This window comes from Buteo buteo, chromosome 18 (assembly GCF_964188355.1).
Source record: "Buteo buteo chromosome 18, bButBut1.hap1.1, whole genome shotgun sequence".
NCBI classification, from domain to species: Eukaryota; Metazoa; Chordata; class Aves; order Accipitriformes; family Accipitridae; genus Buteo; species Buteo buteo.
This window is the reverse complement of record NC_134188.1, coordinates 22,654,914-22,682,635: the sequence shown is the minus strand read 5'-3', so window position 1 is coordinate 22,682,635 and position 27,722 is coordinate 22,654,914. Positions and strand designations below refer to the sequence as shown.

The 27,722-nt window shown below is 39.5% G+C and overlaps 1 protein-coding gene across 2 annotated transcripts in view; it reads left to right on the top strand.

Moving 5' to 3' along the window:
* Nucleotides 1-27,722, top strand: part of DLG2 (discs large MAGUK scaffold protein 2) — a 1,017,318-nt gene that overhangs the window by 665,908 nt on the left and 323,688 nt on the right. For both annotated transcript variants that reach the window (XM_075050147.1, XM_075050146.1), the window contains 2 exons: nucleotides 4,900-5,024; nucleotides 26,885-27,054. In XM_075050147.1, the coding sequence (XP_074906248.1) occupies nucleotides 4,900-5,024; nucleotides 26,885-27,054 (295 nt within the window). The remainder of the gene's footprint in view (nucleotides 1-4,899; nucleotides 5,025-26,884; nucleotides 27,055-27,722) is intronic.

The window sequence follows — 27,722 nt, the reverse complement described above, 5'->3', positions numbered from 1 at the left end:
TGAGCCAAGAGAGAAATTTGAACTTGATGGTAAATCCCTGAGAAGCGTAAGATATCCAGCATGAACAGGAGGAAACTTAGGCAATGTTTTTTTAAGCCAAACTGGGCATGTTATACTATGCTAAGCCTTTTGTCAGGCTGTGTGCATGACTGAGGCCTTGCAACAAAAGGCAGGGAAGCTAGTAAGAAACTAAACTAACAATTAAGAAAATACATTCATGCATCTATTGCTGAGTAATTTTATGCAAATCTTCCCTGTATAGTCAGTAACTAATTATATGAGGTTTTTATAGTAGTAGCAATTGAGAACTTCGACAAAGAGATGGCAAGATTTAGGTCAAGAGATAATTTAGCTAATAGGAATTGAACATAAAATTATTTGGATCTGGACCCTTATATATTTGGACATGTGAGTAATGATGTTTGAGCAATGCCATTAAAGTTAGTAGGTCTGAGACTTGTTCAGTGTTTTTTGCCCCTGTCATGGTTTAAACCCAGCACCATGCAGCCGCTCACTCACTCCTCCCCACCGGCCCCGGTGGGATGATGAGGAGAAAATAGAAAGAAACGGTCATGGGTCGAGACAAGGACAGGGAGCGATCACTCACCAATCATGGTCATGGGCAAAAGACAGACTCAACCTGGGGAAGAAACAAGATCAATTTAATTTACTACCCATCAAATCAAAACAAGGATAACAAGAAGTAAACCCAAACCTCAGAACACCTTCCCCCCACCCCTCCCTTCTTCCCAGGCTCAACTTTACTCCCAATTTTCTCTACCTCCTCCCCCCAAGTGGCGCAGGGTGACGGGGAATGGGGGCTGGGGTCGGTTCCTCACACCTTGTCTCTGCCGCTCCTTCCTCCTCAGGGGGAGGAGGACTCCGCGCTCGGCCCCTGCTCTGCTGTGGGGTCCCTCCCACAGGAGACAGTCCTTCACAAACTTCTCCAATGTGGGTCCTTTCCCTGGGCTGCAGTCCTTCAGTCACAGCCTGCTCCAGCGCAGGCTTCCCCATGGAGTCCCGGCCATCTTGGGGGGCATCCATCCCCCTGCTCCGCCGTGGGCTCCTCTCTCCCCGGGCTGCAGGTGGGCGTCTGCTTCCCCGCTCCCCTCCCTGGGCTGGGGGGGGACAGCCTGCCGCCTCACGGCGGGCGGGGGGGCATCCCCTCCTCCTCCTCCCCTCCTTCCTCCCTGCCCTCCATGTCCGCACGGGGGTTCCTCTCACACCCCGCTCCCCTCTCCTCTGCGGGTTCCCCTCCTTCACTCCGCTCTCCCAGAGGCGCGACCGCCATCGCTGACGGGCTCGGCCTGGGCCGGCGGCGGGTCCGGCTGGAGCCGGGGAAGCTTCCAGCAGCTTCCAGCAGGAGCCGGCCCTGCAGACCCTGCCCCACCACCAAAAAACCCCGCCACACAAACCCATAACAGTCCCCTACATATGTTTTGGGATTTTTGGCTAAATCTCTTCTAAGATAGAAGAATCCTGAAACAAAGCAGGCAAACATTTTTAGGCCTAAATATGAATCTCAATTAAAAAGTATCAATGGAGTATCCCAAAGGAGGAAGACTTCTGTGGCATTACACCTCTTCTCCTCTGTATCAGCTGCTATTAGTTCTTATTAGACATTTATCTGCATTGTCACCAGGCCTCTGAGCTCATTGTTAAGTTGCTTTGTAAGCATCCAAGAGAAGTAAGGCTTGGAATAGAAAGAGGGCAGTGAATTAACTTGACAGATATTTATGGGGAACCACTCCCAAACATGAGAGTCAGCATGAGAGAAAGCGTGAACGTTCCACCTTGGAAAATGCAGTGGCTAAGTGATGGTTTAGCTGTTGTTTTGGGCAGGCAGATATTTTCATTGGTTAACACGAAATGACAGGGAGACAGAGATATGCCAAGAAAAGCTGTGAAGATAATTAACACACTTTTTTTCTGGCATGGGGACAAAGGAGATGCAAAAAGTAAAGGGTGGGGAGCTAACCCTTGCAGAAAGGTTCAGGAAGTGTTGTGCTAGTAGACAGTACTTAATTGGAACTTGGAGTTACAGCTCGTCAACTGCAATGAGTTTTTAATATAACAACCGTATGCACACTAGTAAGACGGAGCATGAGGGGAGAGGAGAGATCTGTATATCAGTATTGCTGCTCAGAACTAAAATACTTTTAGCTTCTAACCAGAATGTTCCTATCGCATTAATTTTCAACCCAAGGCTCTTAAAAGGCTAGTTACCCATGAGTGATGGTAGCCATGCTTTTAACCTTGTTGTCCATGAGCTGAAGTACAAAGACAGAAGATTTTTCCATGCAGCCAATGTAGACCCTTCAAGAACCACAGTGAAAAAAATTGTGTAATTGCTCTTAGCTTTTGCAGTGCAGTTTCTGGTGCAAGAAAGCCTTGCAGGGATACACCCAGCTGCAGAAGCAGCTAGTGTCTGACAGCATGTAGGTCCTGTTGATCAAGTCAAGGACTGCAGCCAGAATAATTGCTTGAAATTTTCTGGATACAGAAATGCCAGTGAGGAGTGCTGCCCTGTTCTTTTAAAAGGTTATTCCTAAGGGGCAGAATGGGAATAGTCTTGTAGTATAACAGATGTACATTTATGGATAAATGTCAAGGGCTTGCACTGATTCTCCTGAGAAGTCTGTAGCAGTTTTACCACATCACTGCTTACAGTCAGCATTGCTATATTTTTTAGCTCTAAAAAGTTAATGGAAAAAAGTATGGTGCGAGGAAAAGTGCAGGGGAAGTGTGAAACCTTTTCAGAAATTATTTCCTGCTAAGAAATCTAATGAACTTTATGTGAAGAACTGTAACAGCTAAGCACACCCCACATAACAGGCAAGCTTTGATAGTTTTTAAAGCTCTTCAGGCACGCTTTTTTATTATGATATAGCTGTTTGTGCTCCCTAACCAACTAAAAATTATGTCCGGATTTCTCCTTGCTACCCTGCTCTTCCTCTTTCCCTATCAAGAGTAGGTTTTGGGGATTTGGAAATCCACCTCTATTCAGAAACACAGATTATTGAATATTTTTTAAATATATTTGTAGCTAAGAATAAACCCAACAACTTTATTTTAATTTTTCTAGAAGGGTTTTTTTCCTTAAAAATCAAGTATTACTCAAACTTTCTAGATATTTGCCCTTGGTTTTAGTAGTGTTTAAGACTTTTTTCCCAGGCTTCCTGAGGTGTGTATAAGTATACATTTTTTCATTCTTAGGTGTTGGAAGATTAGCTTCATTAATAATATGACATATAGAGAAACTTACAGGAAAATATTCTTAAACTATTTTTAGAGTGCATGTTGTTGTAGAGTGCACTGTATAATTAGGCTTGTGTTAAAATATTGGGAAAATAACCTGAGTCTGAGATGATTCTAACGATGAAAGGGAGATTAAATCAAAGATTTATAATGCTGGCCTGGAGATGTTTATTAACTCTACAGGAAATATATACAGGGTGTTTCAGTATTATAATGTTTTTTGTATTACAGCTTGCTGAGAAGCATTAAGATATGTATAGTCCTAAATCCTTCTCCTTGGATTATAAATTAGTTCAGTACTGAAAATTTATTCACAATTATATGCTGATAGAAGAGCTGCAGATTGCGTGTACATCTCTTGAGTAATGAGAACTGCATCGCTTGCGAATGTAGAATACTGATAACGGAGTTGAGAATTTGACATGCTGCAGGCAGGCAACATGCAGGCTTTCCAACACAAAATGCATTGCATGCCTGACCTACTAATTGAAGTACAGTTCAAAAACACATAAATGAGATTTGTTTAAAATTAAAAAAAAAGTATAGAGGTGCTATTTTTATTAGTAACTCTTCTCACTAGGACTGATCTGGATACCTGTCCACAAGCAGCAGTGAAGGAAACAAACCCCCAATAATCTGAGAAGTTAATGAAATAAAAGTATTTTTAGTGCCCTGAACATATTTCATTTGCAGTAGTGTACATATTCTGCAATATCAATAGTGTTGTATCACTGTGATAAGCCTAAATACCTGATTATAAAAATACTTTGGGATGAGAGACACTTAAAGGATCAAGTATTGCATTGAATTTTAAGACCCCCCTATGCACAAAGGAAGGTCTTAAACCTGCATCTACTTTTCTACAAATAAGAAAGAATCCTTTGCAAAAAATGTTAGTTTATACAGAAAAGCATAATAACTAATATATACTTAATCTTAATTTATACAGAAAAAGCATAATAACTAATATATACTTCCAAAAAAAGGGTTAGAATTGTGGTTTTGAATTGTATGTGAAAAACAGTGACTTAATTTGCAAATGTGTGTATGTGTGTACCTGCCTATTTATCTTTCATGATATTCTCACAAGTAGTAGAAGCAAGTAGGGTTGCTGAGTAGACTCAATAATGTGTCTTTCAAACATTTCATTCTAGCAATCAGTAAGATGAAATAGATAGTCTTGTGGATTTGGTGTTTTTTAAAGCATGTGAATCTGAGCAATGATCACTTTTCAGCAGAAAGTAGTGTACTAAAATACTACTGTTTATAAATGACAGTGTTTTTTAAAGTCTTTTTCAAAGCTCTGAAGTGTTTAGCCTCTAGCGCTCATTGACTTGGATAAATTCATATTGGAGTTCAGATGCTAATTTATGTGACTGCTTTTGAAAACAATTAAATTTAGGTCAAATCCTGTTTCTGTAGGAGCATCCATTAACTCTGCCAATAACTCTGGGAAATATTTGTGTTCACAGCCTCTGTTCTTTAACTGACAATTAATTTTTTCTGAGTCACCTGCCTTCACGTATGGAGTTGCCACATAAAGTGCTTTCTTTAAGCAAGGATACTTTGCTCATATACTTCAAATACATTCTGTAGAAATCTAGCATCTGGTGATGCATTTACTTTTTTTTATTTTTCCAGGGGAATTCCGGCCTGGGGTTCAGTATTGCTGGAGGAACAGATAACCCACACATTGGGGATGATCCTGGGATATTCATTACTAAGATTATACCAGGAGGAGCTGCAGCAGAGGATGGAAGACTCAGGTAAAACCGAACTCATTATGTATGTTTGGAAACAAAATGCATCATTATTATAAATTATTCTCTAGGAGTCAAATGCCAACTGCGTCTTTCATGGGGTCGGGGAAGTAAATGACATGACTAAAGTCTCCTTTCTGCTAAGGTAGGAGAGCTGATTTAAGTAGCTTAAAGCAACTGAATAAGGTTAAGTCCTGTATAAAGAGGTATTTGCTAGTGCCACCTCCATCTTTGTACCAGTCATTTCATTTAGTACAAAAGGCAAGATGGAGACAGGAGGAGGAAACAGGCATATCAGCATGAAAATCTTCTCTGCTTGGTCTTTGTATGTCCATGGCTGAAGAACTATGCATTGGTGTAATACATTGAGGCTATCAAGACTTCCCAAACTACAGAGCTATTGCTAAATAGTCATAGTTATTTGTAGATGCTTCTTGTTATTTGACTGCAGTAGTGAGGTGTGCTTACCGCTGTTTCAAAACATTTTTTGTGCGGATGTGATGGCTGTGCTCTATATTCTGAGTCACGTCTGTAGTAATCTATTGCTGTAGCTCTTGAGATGGACACACAGATCACTTGTGGTTCTCAACTACCCGAGATGGTAGCACATCTCTTAAACAAGAGGAACCACAGAAGTGCTTGTTCTTCTCTTTCCTAACGGACTGAATGCAGAAAGGCTTTCGTCTATCACAGCGACTGCCACCCATCTGTCAGTTGTGAAGCCTGCTGATGCTCCAAAAAGGCAATTTAGCTGGAAAGACTTGGGATAAAATTCTGAAGCTTTCATGATCTCAGCACTGGAATCTAAGCTCTGGGAGCCTTTGCCAAAAACAGATGGTCTAAAATTCATGATATGTGACCAGATGGTAGCAATGACTTTTTTCCCAAAGCCTTTTCCTTTAATTCAAAGTTAAAAATAGGGGAAGTTGGCCAGTTTTTAGAGCAAGTTTTGGATATTTCTTATCCTGGGTTAGTAATTTGATTTTGGAAATTATTCTTATTTTTACTGTGATAGTGATGAGGAGTCATGGTGGTTGGCAGTGCCTGAAGAATTTACGGTCTAAATAAGATCGCAGGCAAAAGGAGTAGGAATAATCTCATGTAACTTTATGACTAAAATGCAGCTATCTACCCCTAAGCTAGTCATAAAGCTTCCTAATAGTCAGTGAAGAAAAACCTAACCATTTCTAGGTTGTGATTCATCTCATCCTAAAGTCAATGTCTAAAATAGAACAGAAGAATCACATCTCAAAAGGGCCTATATTTTCACTGGTGACTCAAATGAAAAGGATTTTCATCAACTAGTTCAGCTGTAGTGATCTGTACTGTAAATGTCTTCATTGGGCCAGATGAGCTTCATGCAAGACAGAGCATGAGGAAACCGCAGTACTTGGAAATCATGCTATCAAATTTGACATGATGAACAGCATAGGGGGATCTTAAACCTGCATCTACCTTTCTATAAATAAGAAAGAATCCCTTGCAAAAAAATAATATCTTTTTAGTAGAGTTTTTAATTACTTTTGAAACCTTTTTTATTTTAAGCTATTAAGAAAACAGAAGCCACTGAAGTATTTTGTTGTGCTATCTTTGTATGAAATCAAATATTTCATAACTCATTGCTATACTAATTAACTACTGTAAATTTAATTCATGATTATTTAGTAATTACTGTGTTGTAAAGGTCTTAGACCTTCTAAACCCACAAAAAAAATAGCATAGTAATGCAATTCATTAATCCATATTAAGATTAGACCTGGCAAACTTTGTGTTTTGCAATGAAAGTTTAGTAGTACAAGTATAGTTATCTTATTACTAAGACTTAGATAATATTCTTACAGTATTTGTTAGCACATTTTGATGTAAAATGTTATCATTGATAAGCATATATTTGGCGTGGTTATTTTTCCTATTCTTATTTGTAAACATAGATTTTTACAAAGACTCCTCCTTTCCTTGTTTTATCTGATAAGCGGGTTTCACTTTGCTACAATGCTAGCAAAGACACAATCCTGTCATATTTTAGGAACACCTGAAAATGCATTTATCAGTGATCATTACTGATATGCCACTGAAGAGAAGAGCTATCCTGGGACAGTCTCCACTGACTTACATGATAATTAATTTTACGTAACAGAGAGATTATCGGCTAAGGCCACTCTACAGGAACAAAAGCTTAACAACATGCAGTAACATCTGCCAAGAATAGCGATAACCTAGGTTCCTAGCAAAAGCCCAATTTTGAATTACCTGACAATGGAAGATTGGTGTTTATGGACAGAAAAACTATATACTTTGTGTCCATTTTTGCCTCAGACTCTGCCTGCAGATACTCTATATTATATAGCAGAGTGGACTGTTTGAACTGGCTTCTAAATCTACTGTCTGTTTTTAAATCATAGAAGCCTGTAAAATCACTTTTACTGCATTTTACATGAAGTCCCTTTGATCTAACTTAACTGAGTAAAGTTCTTCAAATAGCGAGATTGTGAAAGCGACCTGCAAGACATGGATGTAATGCTACAGACCCTTGTAAATCTTTTACGTGTACCTATGGGTTGGCAAGTGGAGGAGCAGGTCAATTGGAGCTTCACGTAAATCCAACAAAAGCAAATGCAACCTCCTGCACCTGGGAAGGAGTAACTCTTTAGTGGGCAATTTATAGTTTTAAGTACATAAATATCAGGTATAAGTACCTGACGGGAGGGAATAAAGACAAAGGAGCCAGACTTTTATCAGTAGAGCCTAGTGACAGGGCAAGAGGCAATGGACACAATTTAAAACACATGAAATTCCATCTCACCATCAGGAGACACTTTTTTACTGTGAGGGTGACTGACTCTGGGCACAGGTTGCCCAGAGAGATTGTGGAGTCTCCATCCTTGGAGATATTCAGAACCTGACCAGACATGTTCCTGGACAACCTGCCCTAGCTAACCCTGCTTCAGCAGGGATGGTTTGATGAGATGATCTCAAGAGTTGCTTTCCAACCTAAATGATACTGTGATTCTGTAATTTGCACCTGAGTCAGCAGTGTGCCCTGGCAGCAATGAAGGCCATGGAGGTCAGCAGAGATGCACAGAGGAAGGACTAGAGGCAAGAGTCACACGTTGCAATAAGGGAAATTCCAATTGGGTCTGAGGAAAAAACCAATCTTTTTAATGAGGATAGTAAGGCACTGTAACTGCTGGTTCAGTAAGGTTATGCGATCTTTGTCTTCAGAGGGATTCATAATTCATCAGGACCAAGTCCTGAGTCATGTGATTGAACTTTCAAGTTGGCCCTGCTTTGAGCAGGAGGTTGGACTAAATGACCTCTGGAGGTCCCTTCCAACCGGAATTGTTCTCGGATTCTGTAGATTATTCTTATATGTAAAACCTGTGTGAGAGACTGGAACAAAGGTGATTAAGTTCCTTGGGTTTTTTCCCTTTAGTGGAGAACAGTATTTGTATTGACAGTAGGTACAATGCATAGTGTGGGTTTGTACCTCTTCATGGCCCATATCTCTACAGCAATACTTAAAAAGTCATAAAAGTTAATCAGCCACTTTAGACTACATTCATTTCAATAAAACATTACTGGTTTTGAAAGACTTCTTGAACTTCCAAATACTAATAACTGCTATGTTTACATACTACCCTCCCTGAAATGCACTGTTTTCTAGAACTAGTATAAGAACAAATACACTGCATAATTCAGATTTTAGAAGGCATTTTAGGTAAGTACACTGGCACAAACTCCTAATCTTGCAAAATACAGAAAGCTGTAGAATCTTTTGTGATGTCCATATAATATATAGAAAATAATTTCATATATAGTAAATAATTTTGTGGAATACAAAATAATTAATTTTGGATTTGATTAGCTAAATGTGACTACAATAAACTTGGGACTAACTGAAAATTGGTGCTTTTCTGAATGCTACATACCATGTTTCTTTGAAGCTTTGAGTTTCAAGTCGGTGACAGAGAATATAAAACCTCCAGAAGCAGAAACCATTCCCAGTGAGTTGAAGGAGAATTTCTCTCAAAAGTTTGATCTTTTAAGACTTTGATGCATAAAAACTTCTGCTTCTATCTCACAAATGTCAGTTGTCCGTGGGCAAACATCTTCTTTTTAATAAAGAAGCTCTGAATTTAGATTTCTTTTACTCTCTGGAAGAAAGAGAATTCCAGTAATTTATGGCTTAGTGCTTTTTTTTGTTTTATTTGAGTTTGTGTCAGAGAAAAAAAAATACAGTAGTTGGCTCAATTACTAGATAAAGCAAAGAACTTCAATATACTATCTCAGCAGTTCCTTCTATTGACACTTATTGATCATAAGTGTAATTCTGGCTTCTAAAAGGCGACACACATCTAAAAAATTCATCATACTCCGTGAAAACAAAAGTGATCAGCTTATGGAACTAGAAGCACGCTGCAGTGGTATAACTTGATTGAAAAAAAAAATAGTAGAAGAATAATGAAAAGCTTTCAATTATGACCAAGTTTAAAAGAGCAGAGACTCCCAAAATACGAATTTATTTTCAGCAATTGTAAACCAAAAGTGTTTTGAGTCAAAAATCATTCTTTCTGTTTATAGGTTCTCACAGTCCAATTCTGATTTTATGTTGCAGGTATTTTTCAAAATACCTCCAAGTATTCAAAAGTCTGTCTACAGGAATGAGTGGGTCATAGGAGTTCCTTATCTATTGCTTTCAGAAAATATGCTTTTCCTTTTTGTGAAGGGAAGTTTGAAAATGTGAATTTTAAAAGGTCTTGGGATCTAAAAAGCAAATAAGAGTCTTGGATAGAACAAGGATTAAAATCTTATGTTTTATAACAATCTCATGGTCATAGGAATCTTACTGAACCCATGATTCAAAAATCAGTTACTTCATATGTAACTGAATATGAATGAGTTTATTCGCAGGAGTGCAAGTTAGATTTGGACAGCCTTGAGCTCGAATTTCAAGGGTTAATGTTGTACCAAAGGTTATCTTGGTATTTGAGACTGAGCTGTAGTTAAGACGAAAGAGGGTTGATGTGAGGGGTGAATCAAAGGGAAGAAAGTGGTTGTGCCTGCAGGCACATTGCCCTGGTAAGCTGCCTGGACCTGTAGCTGTTTCATTCATTCTTTCTTCTAGGAAACTGGTTTCGAGTCTCTTTCCATTTGTGAAACTATCAAATTTTTTTTCCTTAGAAGTGTGGATATTTGTAAGGAGAACTTAAACACGTTGAGAAAAGTACATCGATTGAGAGTTACCTTTGGCAGACTAATCAGAAAGAACACATGTATCCCCAGCTATCCGAATACCATAGGTTAAAAACTACTGAGGCTGTGCAGTGTTTATCTTTCCCTTGTAAATGTGTCTTTCCTGATATTACTTTAATTACTGATTGTCAGGAGTTTTAGGATTGGGAAACTGCAGCATTTTTAAGGCATGCTGTGTTGTTCTACCATCACCAGCTACCACAATAGTTAGCCCCATTGGATTTGTTTCTCCCAGCTCTCAAAGTGATTTGGTGTGGGGCAAGGAACATAGTACACATGCTAATGGGAGGAGACAAGAACTGAAATAACTTGCCCTCAGTCATCTAATAAATCAGGGAGAAAGCTTGGAATAGAATAGCAATTCCTTCTCATATTTCTGTGCCTTGCAGGCTTCAGTTAAATGCCTACCAGCAAAGGTTTTAAACAAATTAGATCTGCATTCCCTTCAGTTGTCAACTAACCCACTGTGATGTGCCAAAGGATTATTAATTTAGCTAGGTATATGTAGCAAGAGAGGAACTCTGATCATAAGACCCTTTCTCATGCATATTTTGTTAATAAAAAATAAAATTAAGAAAAATTAAGGGTAAAGATTGCATTCTGATCAGATTTTTAAAACTATTTCTGTGTTTCACTGAAGATGAACCAGAGAGGAAATTTTACAACATCATGCTATTCATGCAAAGCTTGAAAACTGGAATTAAGAAACACCCTGGTATAACTATTGTGTGCAGTTTACCTGAGAAACTCAAAGGAAAGAAGAAATGGGCGAGAGGAAACAGAAGCAAGTCCCCACTTGAGAGTTGGCTAGATAAAGGACACCCTTCCATTTTTGCCCCAGAGCTGACCGTGCTTCGCCTCTGATGAAAAGTCTGAAACCTAAATCCCTCTAGCAGCAGCAGGCACACAGTTGTTGCCTGTTAGTATCCATTTGTAGGTCTAGATTGCTTACTAAGAAGTGAATTGGGAGTGATAATAGGAAAAAAACTAGGGGCTTTTTCAGATTAATGTGAAGAGCTATTCCCAGGAGAGATAATGTTCTTTACAAGTGTGTCATGTGTCTCTAATCCAGCTTGGGCAACTGGCTTTATTTCACCATCATTATATATCAAAACAGAAGTGTGTCTGTTTTGTGATTCACTGCCTAAGTCCCTGTTTGTTAACTTCTGATCTTGTATTAAGCCTATCAGTACCAGGTCTATGTGCATTGCAATGGCATACAGCTTGTTCAGGATGTTATTGTAATTACAGTGCTGCCACAAAACACTGATTCCTATCTGTACTGTTTACAGGCCTCTGACAATGCTATTAGTTCAGTACATAATTTAGTAGTAAGTTAATAAAGAGGCATTCACCCCATTAGGCAAAACATGCTTGCTTTGCAGACAGTCATAAATTAGATCGTGAATTATTGACTGCTCGCTCTGTCCTGGTTTGTGTTAGGAAGTTTGATCTTATTAACTCTGTTGGTCTGTGTATCTGCATATCATTTTTTGAGTGACTGTGGAATTAAAAAAAAGATAGAATTACCACAGGGGAACTAAATGAAAAAAGGCAGGTCACAAAACGAAAATCCGATTTTCATACATTATTTTTAAAGTTGAACATGTCTTACCATGGCTCAAGTTTTAAATTATCAACTTACACATCTTTTCATCTGTGGAATATATTACCATGTAATTCTCTTTGTTGCCTTCACCACTTCACTTTTCCTTAGCTGAATCTTTCATTTTCTCTTTTTTTTCTATGTGAAGTTTGCATTCCTTATTTGGTATTGCAGAGCCCCAGTGTGTCTTTGAATTTGATTATATTTCTGCTTTTCCTATTTAAAAAATAATTTGGTAGGCTGTAAAAATTCTCTTATGTAGTGCAAGAAAGGAAAGATAAACTATGTTTTAACAGCTGAATTCTCCGGTAAAGAGAACAGAATTTAATGGGAAGAAAAAGGTACCTCTCTGGCTTGTGGTATTTGAAACTGGTGAATTTTAGGAGCCTCTTTATAGACAGCAGTGATGGACATTTTTGTAGATGTTTTCTTTTGTAACACAAAGGATCAGTTTCTTCCCCCTGTAAATTTCTGAGCTGCTTTCCACTAATTGAAGCCACTGCTTGTGAGTAACACTTAAGCAAAGTAGCACGTTATTAGGACTTTAGATACACTGCAGTCACTTAATGCCCATTGCCCTAGGTATTTCATGCAATGGTACTGAACTGGTTAACAAGGCTCTCTCCCAAGCGTTCCTTTAGTTCCCATCCTGCCTGAAATTACAATCGCCCCAGAGTGCTGCAGCAGCAGAACAGCACCATGCAGCCAAATCCAAGTGATTATTTCATCAACATGTTTGCACTGCTACTGCAGTTATGAATTTAAATAGCTCAGTGATAATTTATCTGCAGTAAGGAGCCTTCTGTGGTTACATACCTTAGAAATCATCAGCTCTTTATAGAGTCTAGTGTTAGTCAAGGAAGAAATATTTCACAGCTGTTCCTGTACTCGACAGGTGTAATCCTCTGGGGTACTGCTGAATTCTTCATTTCTTTCAATTCCCACCGAACCTGAAAATAAGATTTTGGATTAAAAAGAAACTCACTTAACTGTCATAAAAAAAAAAAAATTAAGTTCCTTATAACTAGCAAAGATCTGGTTCTAAAACTTTTAAGAAAAAGCTTGGTCAACTTTTTGCTTCTGACAGCCAAAACCACTAACACACGTGAGACAGTCTGTTCATACGCTGTCAAACTCTTGGCTGTGGTCTGAATGAACAATTTGGACTTTCTGACTTTAGCCAAACCATATTTCCTGATAGTACCTCATCATAGTTGTCACATTCCTTACTCCACTTTTACTGCAGATGTGAGAGCAGGGGTTTTAAATTTATTTCCCCATGGCATGTGAGTTTTAATATCGAACTTGCAAGATGTGCGAGTACTTTGTTTGGATGTGTTGCTTACATCATGTCATTCTGCATGTTACTCTGAATCATACCATTACAAAAAGCAAGCTTCTTTTTTTTTTTTCTACTTACCTATTTGCATTCTACTCAAAAGTTGCAGCTAGCTCTGTGTTAACTGTGTAGCCGGATGGTACTGATGCTCTGAAGCTGCTGAAGTTTCTGACTGAACTTGAACTGCATGTTGTCTCCTCCACTTCTTTTAACGCTACAGCTTTGTTTGGAATAGCTATTCTCAATCAAATCAGAGCGGAAGGGAGGGTTTTCTACTTGTTAGTGCAAGCACCTGGGAGGTAGGACTGCTTAGTTTTGTTCTCAACTTGCTATGCCTGATCTGTGGCAACAGTTTTCTTCTTTTGTGCTAAAGTTTCCCCATTTGTAAAATGGGTATAGTGATCATTATCTTTGCCTCACGGGGTTGTTGAGGAGTTTAAAGGAGTTCATATTTGCAAAGCACTTTGAGAGCCCCAGATGAAAAGTGCTTGTAAAAATACCGAATCTGGAATTGCCTTCTGGGTTATCTGTTCTAACTGGTTTTCCTGCACAAACCTGAATACGCTTCAGACAGCGCTACTGTCAGTCGGGAGGATTTTAACCACGGGTGAGGAACAACCGCGTAGCTCGGCGCATTTAGCAGGCAGAGCGTATCTCAGTCCCGAGGAAGCGCCTCGTCCGTCCCCAGGCTGGACTCGCCAAGGCCGGGCCGTGGCAGCTGCTCTTCCTCGGGGCTCTGGGCCTCGAAGCCCCCGCATGGCGCAGGAGCCAGCTAAACCGGAGGGCTCGGAGGGTAAGTCAGGGCTGCGAAGCCACCCCTGCCCTCCACCACACCTACGGAGCCTGGCCTGGGGCATCCTCCTCTACCTGCAGCTGGGAGGAGCTTCCCAGCTTCCTGGTGCCTTCCGTCACCTCCGAACTTACAGGGTTTTGTTTTTCTTTCCCCTTTCTTTACCTCAACACCTTCCTCTCACAACACCCCCCAGCTACCTACGCCTCCTTTTTCTCGTTCTTCGCCTCTCCGCTGTCCCACTTTGGCCTCTGGCTTCGAAGGGCAGACACGAATCCTGGTTCTGTGAGCAGAAGTTTTCCTTCTGGCCACCATTAGAGGCTGCTGCCGGAGCCGCCCGGATCAAGCCGAGCTGCCGAGCGAGGCTGGATGCGCGGGGAGTCGCGGTGCTCGGTGGCTAGCGGGAGTAGTTTCGGAAGGAAGGCGTCGTACATGGCAGTGGCGGGAGACGAGACGCAGAGAGACTGAGGATAACTGGGGAGGTAGAGAACGGACGGAGGAATGGAAAAATGTGGTAAGAGCGAAGGATACCAAGGCTGGAGATTGAGCCAGAGGAGAAACGCAGAGGGAGGAGAAATGCCGGGTGGGAGAAGCAGCTTAATTTGGGGAGGGAGGAATGGAAAAAGGAAATAGTAGTTCCTATAGCTCTCGCGAAAGAGGTTAATAAAGAAAATTTGACGCAAGTTTGAGAGCCTTCTGGAGCCCCTGCCAGCCTCACGGTCCTGCCCACCCTCTGTACTCCCCCTCCCCTTCCCCTTCCCCTTCCCTTTCCCCTTCCCGCCCCTGCCCACAATTCACCGCCTGCTTCCTCAGCCGTCCCCTCGCTGTCGTGAGCTCGCAATCAAACACATTTAAGCAAAAACGCGGGCTGGTCGGGCCTACCGGCTGATCAGTTGCTAACCGGGCGTTTGGCCAGCGGCTGCTGACCTTATCTGGTAGAGCTCCTGCCCTGAATCACCTCACGCTTGTGCCTGGTCTGCACTATTTCAAATCTACCGTTTTTCGTAAAGTTGTCCTTGATTTGCAGTAAGTTAAGGTGGGAATCTCAGGTCTGTTAAGTACAAAATGGTCTTCTACGCGTGGAGAATTGTTTTGATTTGTCTTTTATACCGGTGCATCTGGCAAAGGGAAGGGCTCATCCCCAAGCCAGCAGCTTTACCATGACATACATTTGTGTTACGTTTGTGTCTCACAGCCCATAGCTCTGCTTGAAGAGGAGGTGACCTATGCTGGGGGGAGAGAAGTCTATCTTACTCAGGGCCATTTTAAAAGGAGTTATGTGTGAAGCTAAAGAACATAAACTCTGTACAAAATTCCTATAGGTGTGGCTTACCTAGCAAAAGAGTTAATTTGCCTTGTGTTATGCTAGCCAAGCAATAACTGAAGGCTTGATGGCACAGAAAATAATTTCATTATAAATGGTTTAGAACAGTTGTACCTCCAAAAGTATTATACAGTGACAGGATATCGTTCTGCTTTCAGGATGTTACCGATGAAGAAAAAAAAAAGAGAGGTCCTCCTGTTGTGGATGTACTTAGACTTGACTTTTCAAAAAGTTTATGCTTGAGTCTGTGTGGAAGCTGAATGGGTGTCAGCTACTCCTCCCTCAACCCCATATAGCTACACCCTGTGAGATGAGCTACCATTAGCTAATAACTACTTCCCATTCTCAAAGTGTGTGTAAGGAAATTGTGTATAAGGAGATGCGGCTCTTCTGGGAGGCATTAAACCAAGTGGGGTTTTGCTTCTCTCCTCAGTCTGCATTGGGTTTGTCTGTGAAGCATCCTTAGCCTCTCTGAATTTTATCAGACACAAAAAGAATGACACTTTTTTGTAGTGGTGGTTTTGGCTCAGTCTTCGAGTAGATATGTGAGAAATTTTAACTGGATACATTTTTTTCCTAAGATGAGGATGTAGAGAATGATATTTGGAGTTGATATGGAATTTACCACAGTTTTTAGCTCCTAGATATTATTGATCATGTTGCATGAGGTCATCATGAGTAAATTTTAAGTAACACCAAGTCAATACCATGCAGTGAGCATTCATATAGTTTATGAAACTTCAGCTTTTAGATAGCTTCAAATAATAATAATAATAATAAAGTCAAGTTATTGATTTTGAAATTAGAATTAATTTTGAAATTTTGGTAACAAATTCACTCCTACAGCTAAAAATTTCCTGATATTAATGCTTACCAAGATGTTTTTGGAAATCAGTCATTTAAAATATAAATGCTTAGTGCATTTGGCAGTAGTAAATTTTTAAAAGTTTTCAATATATGTGGTAATTTATTTAAATTACACAGTTTCTTTATTTGACTTGTTAATTGTTTAAATAAGTTATTATTTAAGTCTCCCTTGCCCTGTGAATGTTTCTTAATGGAGTGCTGGCTGCATCACTGCATAAAAATTTGCTATCTACAAATTTCAGGTCTAAAAAGACTTCAGAATACTATGCTAAAGCTGAGCAAACGTTTTTTGATACAAAATGAGGTCCAAATTGCTCTTCAGTGGCAAAGGGAAAAGAGTAAATCAGGGCTTCTTTCATTCACAACAGTAGTGGCAAAATCACCTTTCAGCTCACCTCTGAAGGGAAACCTGCATTCACCGTCCTTCTCTCTCTGGGGAACATGAGCCCACATCTTCCAGAGGAGTAATCAGACCATTAAACTGGAGGGGCTGTGAAATCAACGTATTTTATTCTTTCCTTCCAAAGTTGTTTCACTTCCTCAAAGACAAGTAAATGTTAACTGGGGCAAAGCAATCTTGCAGTGAGCGTGCTGTTTTGAGAGTCAGGTAGAGGTTGTGGACCAGGGTCTCCTCTCTACGGATGTCCTGAGCACTGCTCAGCAGCAATCTTACGCGTACCTGCATTAGTTTCTATTGTTACAATTTCTGTAATATTTTTAAAGATTTCATCAAGTCAAAGCAAGAGGCAGAATTTCTTCCTAGTCTTGTGACTGAGGATGCTTTCCTGAATAATGGGAGAATTTGACTGCAATTTAAGAGCATTAGTTTATACAAAGTGCAACAGCTTCAATGATGGAAGCAGAGGTAGTTAAAGTGGTTTTCTAGGAGATGATATTGGATAATAAGACAGCAGATTGTTGTTTTGATTTTTTCTTTTCCTGACTTTCTAACCTTTTATTTTATTCAATTTTATTTTAATGCATAATAGAATGAAATTTATTTTTGGCTTGACTGGAAAATTTATTCAGCATAAAACAATGTCATTTTTGTCAAGAAAAAACATAATACAAACAACCTTTTTTTTTAGAGTTCAGTTATAAATCTGTAGGTGTTACAGCCAAGAGGCATTCAGATAAACAGAAAGATGGGTGGTGGTGTTTCCGTCTCTGAGATTAAATTAGTGTTACCAGTAGTTCAGCTATATGCCTTTGGCTTGAAGAGTTTGTCTAGCAGGGCCTTTTTTCTTATGATGAAAAATCAGTTATGAGATGTAAGAGATTATGTCCTGTTTCCTAACTACAGGAGAGAAACAGAATGACCAGGGAGCAATGTTTGCTGTCTCTTCTAATGAAAGCATTTGGGAACATGAAATAAAACTAATAAGCAGCAGGTTAAAATATCCATAAGGAGATAATTATTTGACTGGTAGCAAATCTGTGGAATTAATTGACAGAGAACACTGTGGATGTTTAAAGTTCACATGGCTTTTGAAAGCAGTTAAACAAATTTGTGGAAGAAGAATCTATCCAGGGTTATTAAATGAAAAAAAAAAAAAAAGGTATCTCTGACTCAGGAAAGTCCAGAGTTGTCAGCAGCAGAAAATGTATTCTGGGTAAATACAGTGTTAATGCTTTTCCTTTACCATCTGGTAAAGGCCACTACTGGAAAGAAACAGCAGGCTAGATGGACCCTTGGTCTGGATTATCGCTTCATATAGCTTTTATCTTCTAGGCAACCAAACGCCTTACTCCACACATTTTAGCTCGGATCTTCCCTACAGTGTGAACATTCAGGCAATAGGGACAGCAGTGTTTCCATTAGGCAAAGGGTTTGATTTCTGGGTAGGGATGTTGTCGGTAAGGTTCCACTGGGTAGCTCTGGCACAAGCCTCGTTGATGGCCGTCTTGCCTTGCTGCCTAGTTGTGTGTCTCTGCAGCAATCCTGCTGCCAGGGGCCGAGGTCTCTGATTTTAATCTGTGGGAGAGGTTTTTGCACTACAGGGTTGTGACTGTTCTTTTCTATTTTTATTCCTGTTGGTAGCAATTAATGGGCCCCCTCTTGAAATCAATCACTGCATGGCAGGTTGTGCTGGAACTCAAGCTAGTGCTAAATGAGCTCAACATTGCAGAGCTGCATTAATATGGCCTTTTACCTGTGGTAATTGGCTGTAGACATATGGAAAATATTGATCGAGGTGTATTTCCATGCTAGATCTACTCTGTCAGTGTCTGAGCTGGCTTGGATATCTCTGCATGGGATTTCACTGTGCCAATTTGATGTAGTATGAGCTGTCTTTGGGATCAGACTTGCCTGGATTCTTGATATTAACTTGGTGGGTATTTTCAACCAAGAGGTGTATGTAAACACTCCCAAACAAACAGACACCCTGTGATAAAGGCACACTGCTTAAAGGGATAAAGGGATCTGTTCAGTGTGGCAGAAAGGGTTAACTGAAGGAAAGACCCAGCCTTGCCCCAGGAAGTTCTCTGAACTAGGCTAGAATGCAGAAATGATCCAAAGTATTTCAAACAACAGATAAACTGCTTTTTAGCCAAGTTTGTGCCTGGAATGAAGTCTTACAGCTGAGTTTAAGACCTTTAAGAAAAAAAAAAAAAGTGCAAATGCTGATGTGTCCTCTATTGAAACTGTGTGAATAGGAACATATTCAAGCTTCTAAATATATTTTCTTCTAACAGTCTAAAGGCTGCAGGGACTTTTCCATTCCTAATTATATAGTGCAGTATGCTGTCTGTTTCTGACTTGCATCTTCAAAAATAGAAATTAGAGTCATAAATGAAATGTAGAGAGAGGGGTAAAGAGATGCTGTGTATGATAAGGAGCTGCTCCGCTAGTATTTTTACTATATTGTTACCAGTCACTTGTGTTTTAAATTCAATTACTATTATGCTGACCCTTTAATACATTGACATTTCCTTAAGATGGCTGTTGTTTTAAAAAAAATCCATGAGTAACTAAAGCAGTAGTGAAGGACAATAAATGTAAATGTCTTTTGACATTTCAGTAGCTGTGCTGGTTTTGTCTCAGATCTCAGGAAGGTCATGTCATTAACACGATATGGAAACACACAGTCATTTCAGGCAATAACACATACTGAAATTGAGAAGTATTTTCTGAAATCTGAATTATTCCCTGACAATTTGGGCTCCAGTCTCTGTTCTGGAACCAAAATAAAGCTCAAAGTCCTCTGGTAGCACACCTGCAAGTCATGCTGGTGTGACCTTAAGCCCTCCTGGATATGATCTGAAATTTTTGACTGCATTACGGTAGGCATTTTTACATCCTAAACCATCACTGGACTCCTCGTATACAAAGGAGGAATTTCCTTTGTCCTTTTTGCTTTCTCATGCAACCTTTCAGAGGACAAGGACTAGGACTTTGTGCTAGTGGGTCCTGGATGTGGGAATCAGAAAAGTGACTGAGACACCACACCGATCCGGAGGGACTGAGCTGGATCCAGATGCGCAGGCTTTTTCTGCTGCTCCTCTGCTTCTTTTGCATTCTGCCATTTAGGCAGGAACACACTAGCGATTGACTTTCACTTGGAAAGAATAGGTGGCTCTTTTCTATACCAAAACCACTGCAAAAATTGAACAGTGAACTGTGGGGGTAACAACACAATTTCAGGTCACCCTCCAAAACCTTATGCTGGCAGCTGTGGGCTGAAGGCTGGTGGTATGCTGAAGGACAGACTGGGTTTCCATTATGTTGTAGTAAAATCTACACATACCCTTAAATCAAAGCCATTTGTAAGATTTTTTTTATTTCAGTCTCTGGGCTGCAAATCATTCCAGTTGCTGGTATGAATTGTGAGGCTGCAGAAGCACAGCACTAGGCTTAAACGAGCACACCCTGGTTTTTGGCAAGACTTGTTAGCTCAGCCGTGCTCCAGCCTTCAGGCTCCCAATGGCCAACACACCGAAACTGGTTTGCCAGTGCAGGTGGAGAAAGCATCCGTCTGGGTGTACTTACTTACAGCAATGCTGTGCAAGAGTTTAGTTCCCATCTTTGCACACGCACAAACGCACACACAGCACAACCTTTGTGCGTGGTGGAAGTGTTTGCCCTTCATCTCTCACTTCTGAAGACTGGTTACAAGCGTAAAGGCAGGGAGCTGCTTTTGTTGGTTATCTATTATTTATGCTGAGTATGCCTAGAGGCTGCACTGAGGGTTATTCCCATTTGAGATGAGCCAAGAAAGTGTAGGCTCTCCTCTGGAAAGTTTATTTAGACTGTAAACAGGAGACAAAGGAAGTGGGACGCAGGTGGGGTTTTAATCCTCTATTTGAAGATCATGAAAAAAAGAAGTTAAGTGACCTGCTCAAGGTTGCACAGGAAAAGTTGGGGTGGCACCAGGCCAGCATTTTGGGGCAAAAGATTATATTTTTTTCAATTTATTTCATTGTAATAGATTAATGTCACTTGCTAAAGGATTCAGAGGATTGAAGGATTATTTTTTTTCTCTCAGGAATGAAACACTGTGTTTTTAGTCCTTATTTACTTTCCTCAGAACCAAAGACAATCCTGCTCTTGCTAGAAGCAAGTGCCTTCCTGTTAAATACAGTTGGGTTACCATTCTACTGTACCAATATTTGCATTTATATTTAAATCAAAATCACTCCTAGGATTTAAGGTTTTTGTTAAGTTCAGCTCAAATTCTGCTGTGTCATTCATAAATTATTCTCCGCCCCAAAATCATAACTTTTACCAAGTGTTATTTTCAGTCAGTACCCATTCTGTGAGATACTTGGAATTTCATTATAAAGCACGTAAGTGTCAAATTTTCTGTTAGGATTGGCTGGTACCTTCATCAGACATTTTCATAAGCACTAGATCCTCTCTAGCTTCCAGAAATAGCCAGAAATTTTATTCTACTGCTAAGTTTTCTCTTTCTGTTTTTAAAATAGACATAGAAGTAGTTCTATACTACGTTACAATGTCAGAAAGGGTCCTGAGGGTATATGTGAATTTGCTACAGAAATTGGCTCTTGTGTCGAAGGATCATTGTACCTAAGGAAACAGTATGCCCGATGGTACATATATATTATTGGCATTTAGTTTTAGCTCTGTATTCTGCAATTGGAAAGACAGATTTGAAGACTGCTGTAGTAAATTTGAGATCCTTTATTCTGAATTCTTAGTTGAAATTAAAAAAAAATAATGCTTTATTCCTCTTGGAAAGACATTATATTGGCCAGTACCAATAATTACTTTTTTTACCCCTATATGCTGTAAATTTCACTTGCTATGGGATCGGAAGGGTGCATATAGAATTAAAAAAAAAGTAGGGGAGAGAGAGTCAGTCATCCTGAACTAATGGGCTAGAATGATTCTCCTAGGGTCAGATAATATATTTATATTATTATTCACTGATCTCTTGAAGAAAGGATAATTATTAGTCCTTTCAGCTTGTCACCTATAAGCACCTTAAAATGCTGTGTTCTTGTAACTTCTGGAAGAAAGAAAGCATCGACCCTTTTATAGGGAGGCTTTGGCTAAAAAGGTTAGACAAAGCAGGAGCAAAGAAACAAAGTGAAAGTTTAGTGCTTCTCTCTCTTACTTTTGTTGTCTACCCAATACCTCCATACTGATATATGAAGGTATATATTTACCTGATATATTCCATAGCTTTGCACTGATTCTCCCTTAGTAACAGTATTTTTACCTTGATTTCTAAGCTTTGACTAAAGAATAAATAAAGTCCATATCAATTCAAGTTTTGCTGAGAAGGCAGCTTAAAAAAAAAGTTAGAATTGCTTAGAGGTAATTTATTAATGTTGGCCATTCTGCAATAGAAAGCATGGTAACTGTATCTCTGAGGAGCAGGACTGTCCCGTTAATAGACTGCCAATTAGTCTGGAGGTGTCTGGATGATAACGAAGACCTGTGGATTACTGCAGCTTTTCGTGTCATGAAGTTGTCCCATGGCGCACAGATCATTCCCTTGTTCTTGAGTCCATAGTTGGTTTCAACTAGCTCCTTTATGGAGCTGCAAGCGGTCTAATGTGTCTTGGCAAGACCATTTGGTCTTCTGGGGCTCTCTGCTGCAGTACTAGTAGGCTTTGGGTTTCTCTTCAGGGCACCATATTGCACAGAGCAAGTGAACAGAATGCTCATTACTAGTTGTCGCCTACTATATCTCTTATTATATTTCTAATAAGTGCCTAAGGATTGTACTCCTCTTGTTTACTTACGACTTGACTGAAGCAATTATCAGTTTTTCAAGGATGTCTGCATAATTCCTTGAAAACTGTAAACATGAAACTCAGATGAAGGTAGTCAGGTTTAGAACAAACTTGGAACAACCCCTTAAGGAACAGTATTTTTCCTTAAATCAACCCCTTATTTGATTTGAAGATAGCAACAACTGTTGAAAAACCTCTGTGTCCCTGACCTTTCCCCTTAATGGCAAGATCTCTCTCATATTTCTTGTATCAGTTGTAACTGTCATGGCATGATTATAGCATGTTTTCTATATTTTATGATCCAGGGTCCTTCATATCTGAATTATACTACAAAAGTCTCGTAGAATATATCCATTTTGTTAAAGTAGTTGGAGGAGCCAGTGTGCCATGGGAAGAGCTGCCTAGCTCATTTTAACTCAGCAGTTACCTGGAGGGGTGATTCTGCAGACCTGAATAAATTTAAGTATATGCATAATGCTAAGTCCCCATTTGAGTATTTTGGCTAAAATAGAAACAGGATTATTTATACCTCAAAAATTAATCAGACTTATATGCTGTGCTGAACTGAGATATGAAGTCCCTCTTTTTCCAAGGAAACAATAGCATGAACATTGCTTTTAGGCTTATGTTTTTTTAAAATATGGTTAAAACATATTTTAATTCTTTTTTTTTTTCAGCACAGCACTTCCATTCTTCAAAACACTTCTAATCACATATTGCTTTTCTTTGAAACATGAGTCAATTTAGTCAATAATGCTGTGAAGCTGTATCTTTAGCAGATGATGAGATTATATTGTTAAATCTTAGCAATTAAAGTTCTACATTTTAAGAATAATTTTTAAGAGTTCTTTTTGCATAGAATTAGAGAAAATAGAATTTCCTCTAGTTTAATTGTTGCAAAAGTCATTAGCCATAGCTTAGAATACAACCTCCTTTTCTGCTTTGTCTCTCATTAGAACTTTTTACAATTCACTAGAAATTTTTACAATTTTTTTCAATCTTAAAGAATAATTGTATCAATAGACCTTACTCAAAGAAGTATATGACATTAGGGTTTACAAGTAGAATGGTAATAATTTAAAAGTGCTGAGTGTTAAAGAAATGGTTTAATATTAAAAAAACATATTTATGGTATCTTGTTGTGGAAACAAGGAAAGTCTTCTTGGAACACTTTTCCTCCTGCCTTGATTTTTTGGTGTTGAATTGCTGTAGGTATTTATGAAACTATAAGGATCTCTCTTGCTGGATTTGTGTATCACTGTCTTGGATTATGAGGCAGATCTTCTTGGCACAGGTCTGAAACTGTGCCTGCAACTAATTTCTACATACAGTGTATACCCACCTACAGGCCTTAGGAAGATTTTGATATAAATAAGGAAAGTAATCCATGTATCAACTGAAATAAACTTTTGCCATATAGTTGTCACATGAATATCTTAATGAAGCAGGGAAAATACATTGGAGAGCTGTTTGCAAGGGCGAAATAATTTTGCCCCCAAGTTGTAAGACCATACACTTGATCATCTGAAAGAATTTTCTTAAACTGGATTTACTGACTTTTTTTGCTATTATTATTTTAGGTTTATATTGTTGCAGCATTTACAGGTCACTAAAAGAGCAGAGTTCTTACAGAGTAGTAACTGTACTGTAAAAGTTTAAATAGAAGGAAAAAGTATCCCAAGACCACTGTCACAGACTTCTGTCTCTAGATAATAACAACTATGCCAAGTATTGGCCTTGAAAACCTTCTGCGTAGATTTAAGGAGAAAAATACGCCATCACAGTCTGTGTGTTGTTCAGATGTTGCTTCAGCTTTCTTGTTTTATTCTCTTCTCTGAAATTGTCTTATTTTTTAGTGAATAATGATTTATCTTCCAAGTGTTCTATGTTCCTAAATTTTTAAAAAAGATTCTGGAGTTTCTAGATTAATAATAATAAAAGAATCATTTAGCTGTTAAGGTTACAGTCATCCCACCAGTTTATGTAATTTATTTCATTGCACCATGGACCTGCTGTTTTAGAGGTCTGAATATTCTCACCTCTGGGAGAACATATTTAAGAAGGGGAAAAAGTTACTGTGCAACAGTAGTTGCAGCTGGAGAGAGGAGTGAGGATATGTGAGAGCCCCAGCCCTGCAGCCCCCCAGGTCAGTGCAGAAGGAGGGGAGGAGATGCTCCAGGCGCCAGAGCAGAGATTCCCCTGCAGCCCGTGGGGAAGACCCTGGTGAGGCAGGCTGTCCCCCTGCAGCCCAGGGAGGTCCACGGGGGAGCAGATCTCCACCTGCAGCCCGGGGAGAGAGGACCCCACGCCGGAGCAGGGGGATGCCCGAAGGAGGCTGGGACCCTGTGGGAAGCCTGTGCTGGAGCAGGGTCCTGGCAGGACCTGTGGCCCTGTGGGGGGCCCACGCTGGAGCAGTCTGTGCCTGAAGGACTGCAGCCCATGGAAGGGACCCACGATAGAGAAGTTTGTGGAGGACTGTCTCCTGTGGGAGGGACCCCACAGTGGAGCAGGGGAAGAGTGAGGAGTCCTGCCCCTGAGGAGGAAGGAGAGGCAGAGACAACGTGTGATGAACTGACCCCAACCCCCACTCCCCATCCCCCTGCACTGCTGGAGGGGGGAGGAGGTAGAGAAAATCAGGAGTAAAGTTAAGCCTGGAAGAAGAGGGTGGGGAGAAGGTATTTTTTAAGATTTGGTTTTATTTCTCATTATCCTACTCTGATTGGTAATAAATTTCACTAATTTCCCCAAGTCGAGTCTGTTTTGCCCATGACAGTACTTGATGAGTGATCTCTCCCTGTCCTTATCTCAACCCATGAGCTTTTCATTGTATTTTCTCTCCTCTGTCCATCTGAGGAGGGGAGTGATAGAGTGGCTTTGGTGGGCACCTGGCATCCAGCCACGGTCAACCCACCATAAAAAAATAAAGCACTTTATGTTAAAGCACTTATTAATTTGAGAGCCAAACCACACAATTAAAAATTTGGAAAATTAATAATTCTGGCATTGATGGAAAGCAGCAAACCCAACCAATGAATGAGAACTGGAAACTTTGCAATACAGTACTTTTTATCAGAAGGGAAGTATCAATTTTGTGTCCTTTCCAAGTTTAACCAGTTGTCAGATAAAGGTTGCTGTCAACATTTTCCCCTGTAAATGTTCTTCCAAAAGGCTGATAACACAGAAGGTCTTTGGTTTCAAATAGTTGTCTTTTGTTTTGTTTTGTTTTGTTTTTAAATAAAAACAGCAGCACAAGAACATAATGAAAATCTGTCCTAAATTCTCAGAGTTCAGATAAACTTTTGGTAAATCTTCATTCTCGCTTCATGTGCTAGGACTCCTAAGCAATACTCGGCTCAAGTGTCCTTTTGCTGTAAAGAGTAACATTCGATAGTTGATCTTTATGTATAGAAACAGAGCGGAAATGGGAATATTTTTAGCAACTCATATTTTCTTCACTGATTATCCTTTTAGACATGCAGAACACATTCATTTACATACGCCTTTTTCTTCTCTACGCAAAATACTTAGAGACATCTAATAATAAATGTATTTCGCAAGAACAATAGTCTCAATTAATTTAGTTCTTTGGATTTTGCTCTTCTCACTTACCCTCATTTGCAAAGAAAGGATGGCCCAGTAGTTAAGTCATTAGCCTGCTGGTTTGGAGATGGATTTTAGTGCTCTCAAGGTGTAGCTTTCCTTTCCAACTTAGACAAATCTGTCAGATAAGGAGAATATTACTCCATCTAACCAGGACATTTTGAGGATGAATATATTAGTTCATCCTCAGATAATGTAGTAAATGCCCAAAGTAAGAATATTAGGGAATATTATTAGTATTCTATGAAAAATAGATGCTGTTACCACACAGCATATCTTGGAGCCTATAGTCAGTGGTGAAAATGTAAAGAATGAAATTTGCGCAAATTATTTAGCATGAAACACTCTCTTTTAAATTGTCTGCTTTTTGTCGGACAGCATTTTTGCCTTGACAACTTAGAATTCTTTGGCTCTGATGAAGAAATGTGAGACATTTAAGGAGGTGTTTGAACAATTAGTGGTCTCTCTATATTAAATTAAATCAGCTGATTTCCTTAAGAGCAACTGTAGTAGTAATAGCATGCAGCATGAATCTTGTAATTCGATTATACTGTTTAGTATAAAGTGTTTTAATGAAGCCTGTAAAGACAATTTGTTTTTTACTCATTTCTATCACTCTAGTGGATCCAACCCCAATTTATGAAGGAGCATGGTAGGTATTGGGTGATTAGGTAGACTTTAGTTTGACTCAGGTATGTCTTTTGGAGGGACTAAGTGTTCTCTTTCTGTCTCATTGCTGATGAAGCATATCGCATTAAGACTGTCATCTGGCAGACTTCTCAATGAAGTGTTCTTCATTTTACAGCACTACTGACAAAACTGTGTTCAATCTAGGATAACAGCTGAAGCATTTAGTAGCTATGGTTCTTTGTTTTTCTTGTAGGGTCAACGATTGCATCTTGCGAGTGAATGAAGTCGACGTGTCAGAAGTCTCTCACAGCAAAGCCGTGGAGGCCCTAAAAGAAGCTGGCTCCATAGTACGATTGTATGTTCGTCGAAGGAGACCTATTCTGGAGACCGTGGTAGAGATCAAGTTGTTCAAAGGACCTAAAGGTAAATGTGAAAATGAAAAGACATCCATTTTAAACTTGATGTATAACCTCTCCTGTAGCTCAAATGACATCTGACTTTGTTGGTTTGTTAACTGGTTGACCTGTCAAATACTGAAATGCAGTTAATTTAGGCTGGTAGAACTTCAATTCATGGTTGCATGTCCCTTCCTGAAATATAAAGGAATTCAGGGACTTGTGGCTTGTTTCATTTGATGTTTGCTGTAGAGATGGCTCGTTACCTCCTGAAGAAATGTAAGATGCAGAGATATTATGCTTTATATTGGCAGCATGTATACTTCCTCTAAAATTCCTCTACTGAGACCTTTGGCTTTAATTTAAGGTGCTGTTGAATACAGAGTTTCTGAATTCTCCCTTTTTTCAGAAGGCTTCATGATTATCCAACATATCCTTTCTACTTTCATGTTGATGGTTTCTTCTGCAGTTGTCTTTGGAACAAGACAAGAACACTAACTCACCCAGATACGTAGGAGAATTTTATTTTATCCTTCAACAAAATTACACGGAAGTCTAGCATGATACCTTCACTAGTCTAAATCAGCTTTATCACTTCCAGTAGAACCTTCTGGTTACAGAAAAAAAAACAAATTCCTTTCTAGAAGCATTAGTACAAATTGTGAATATTATATTTTCAACTTTCCTTTTGCAAAA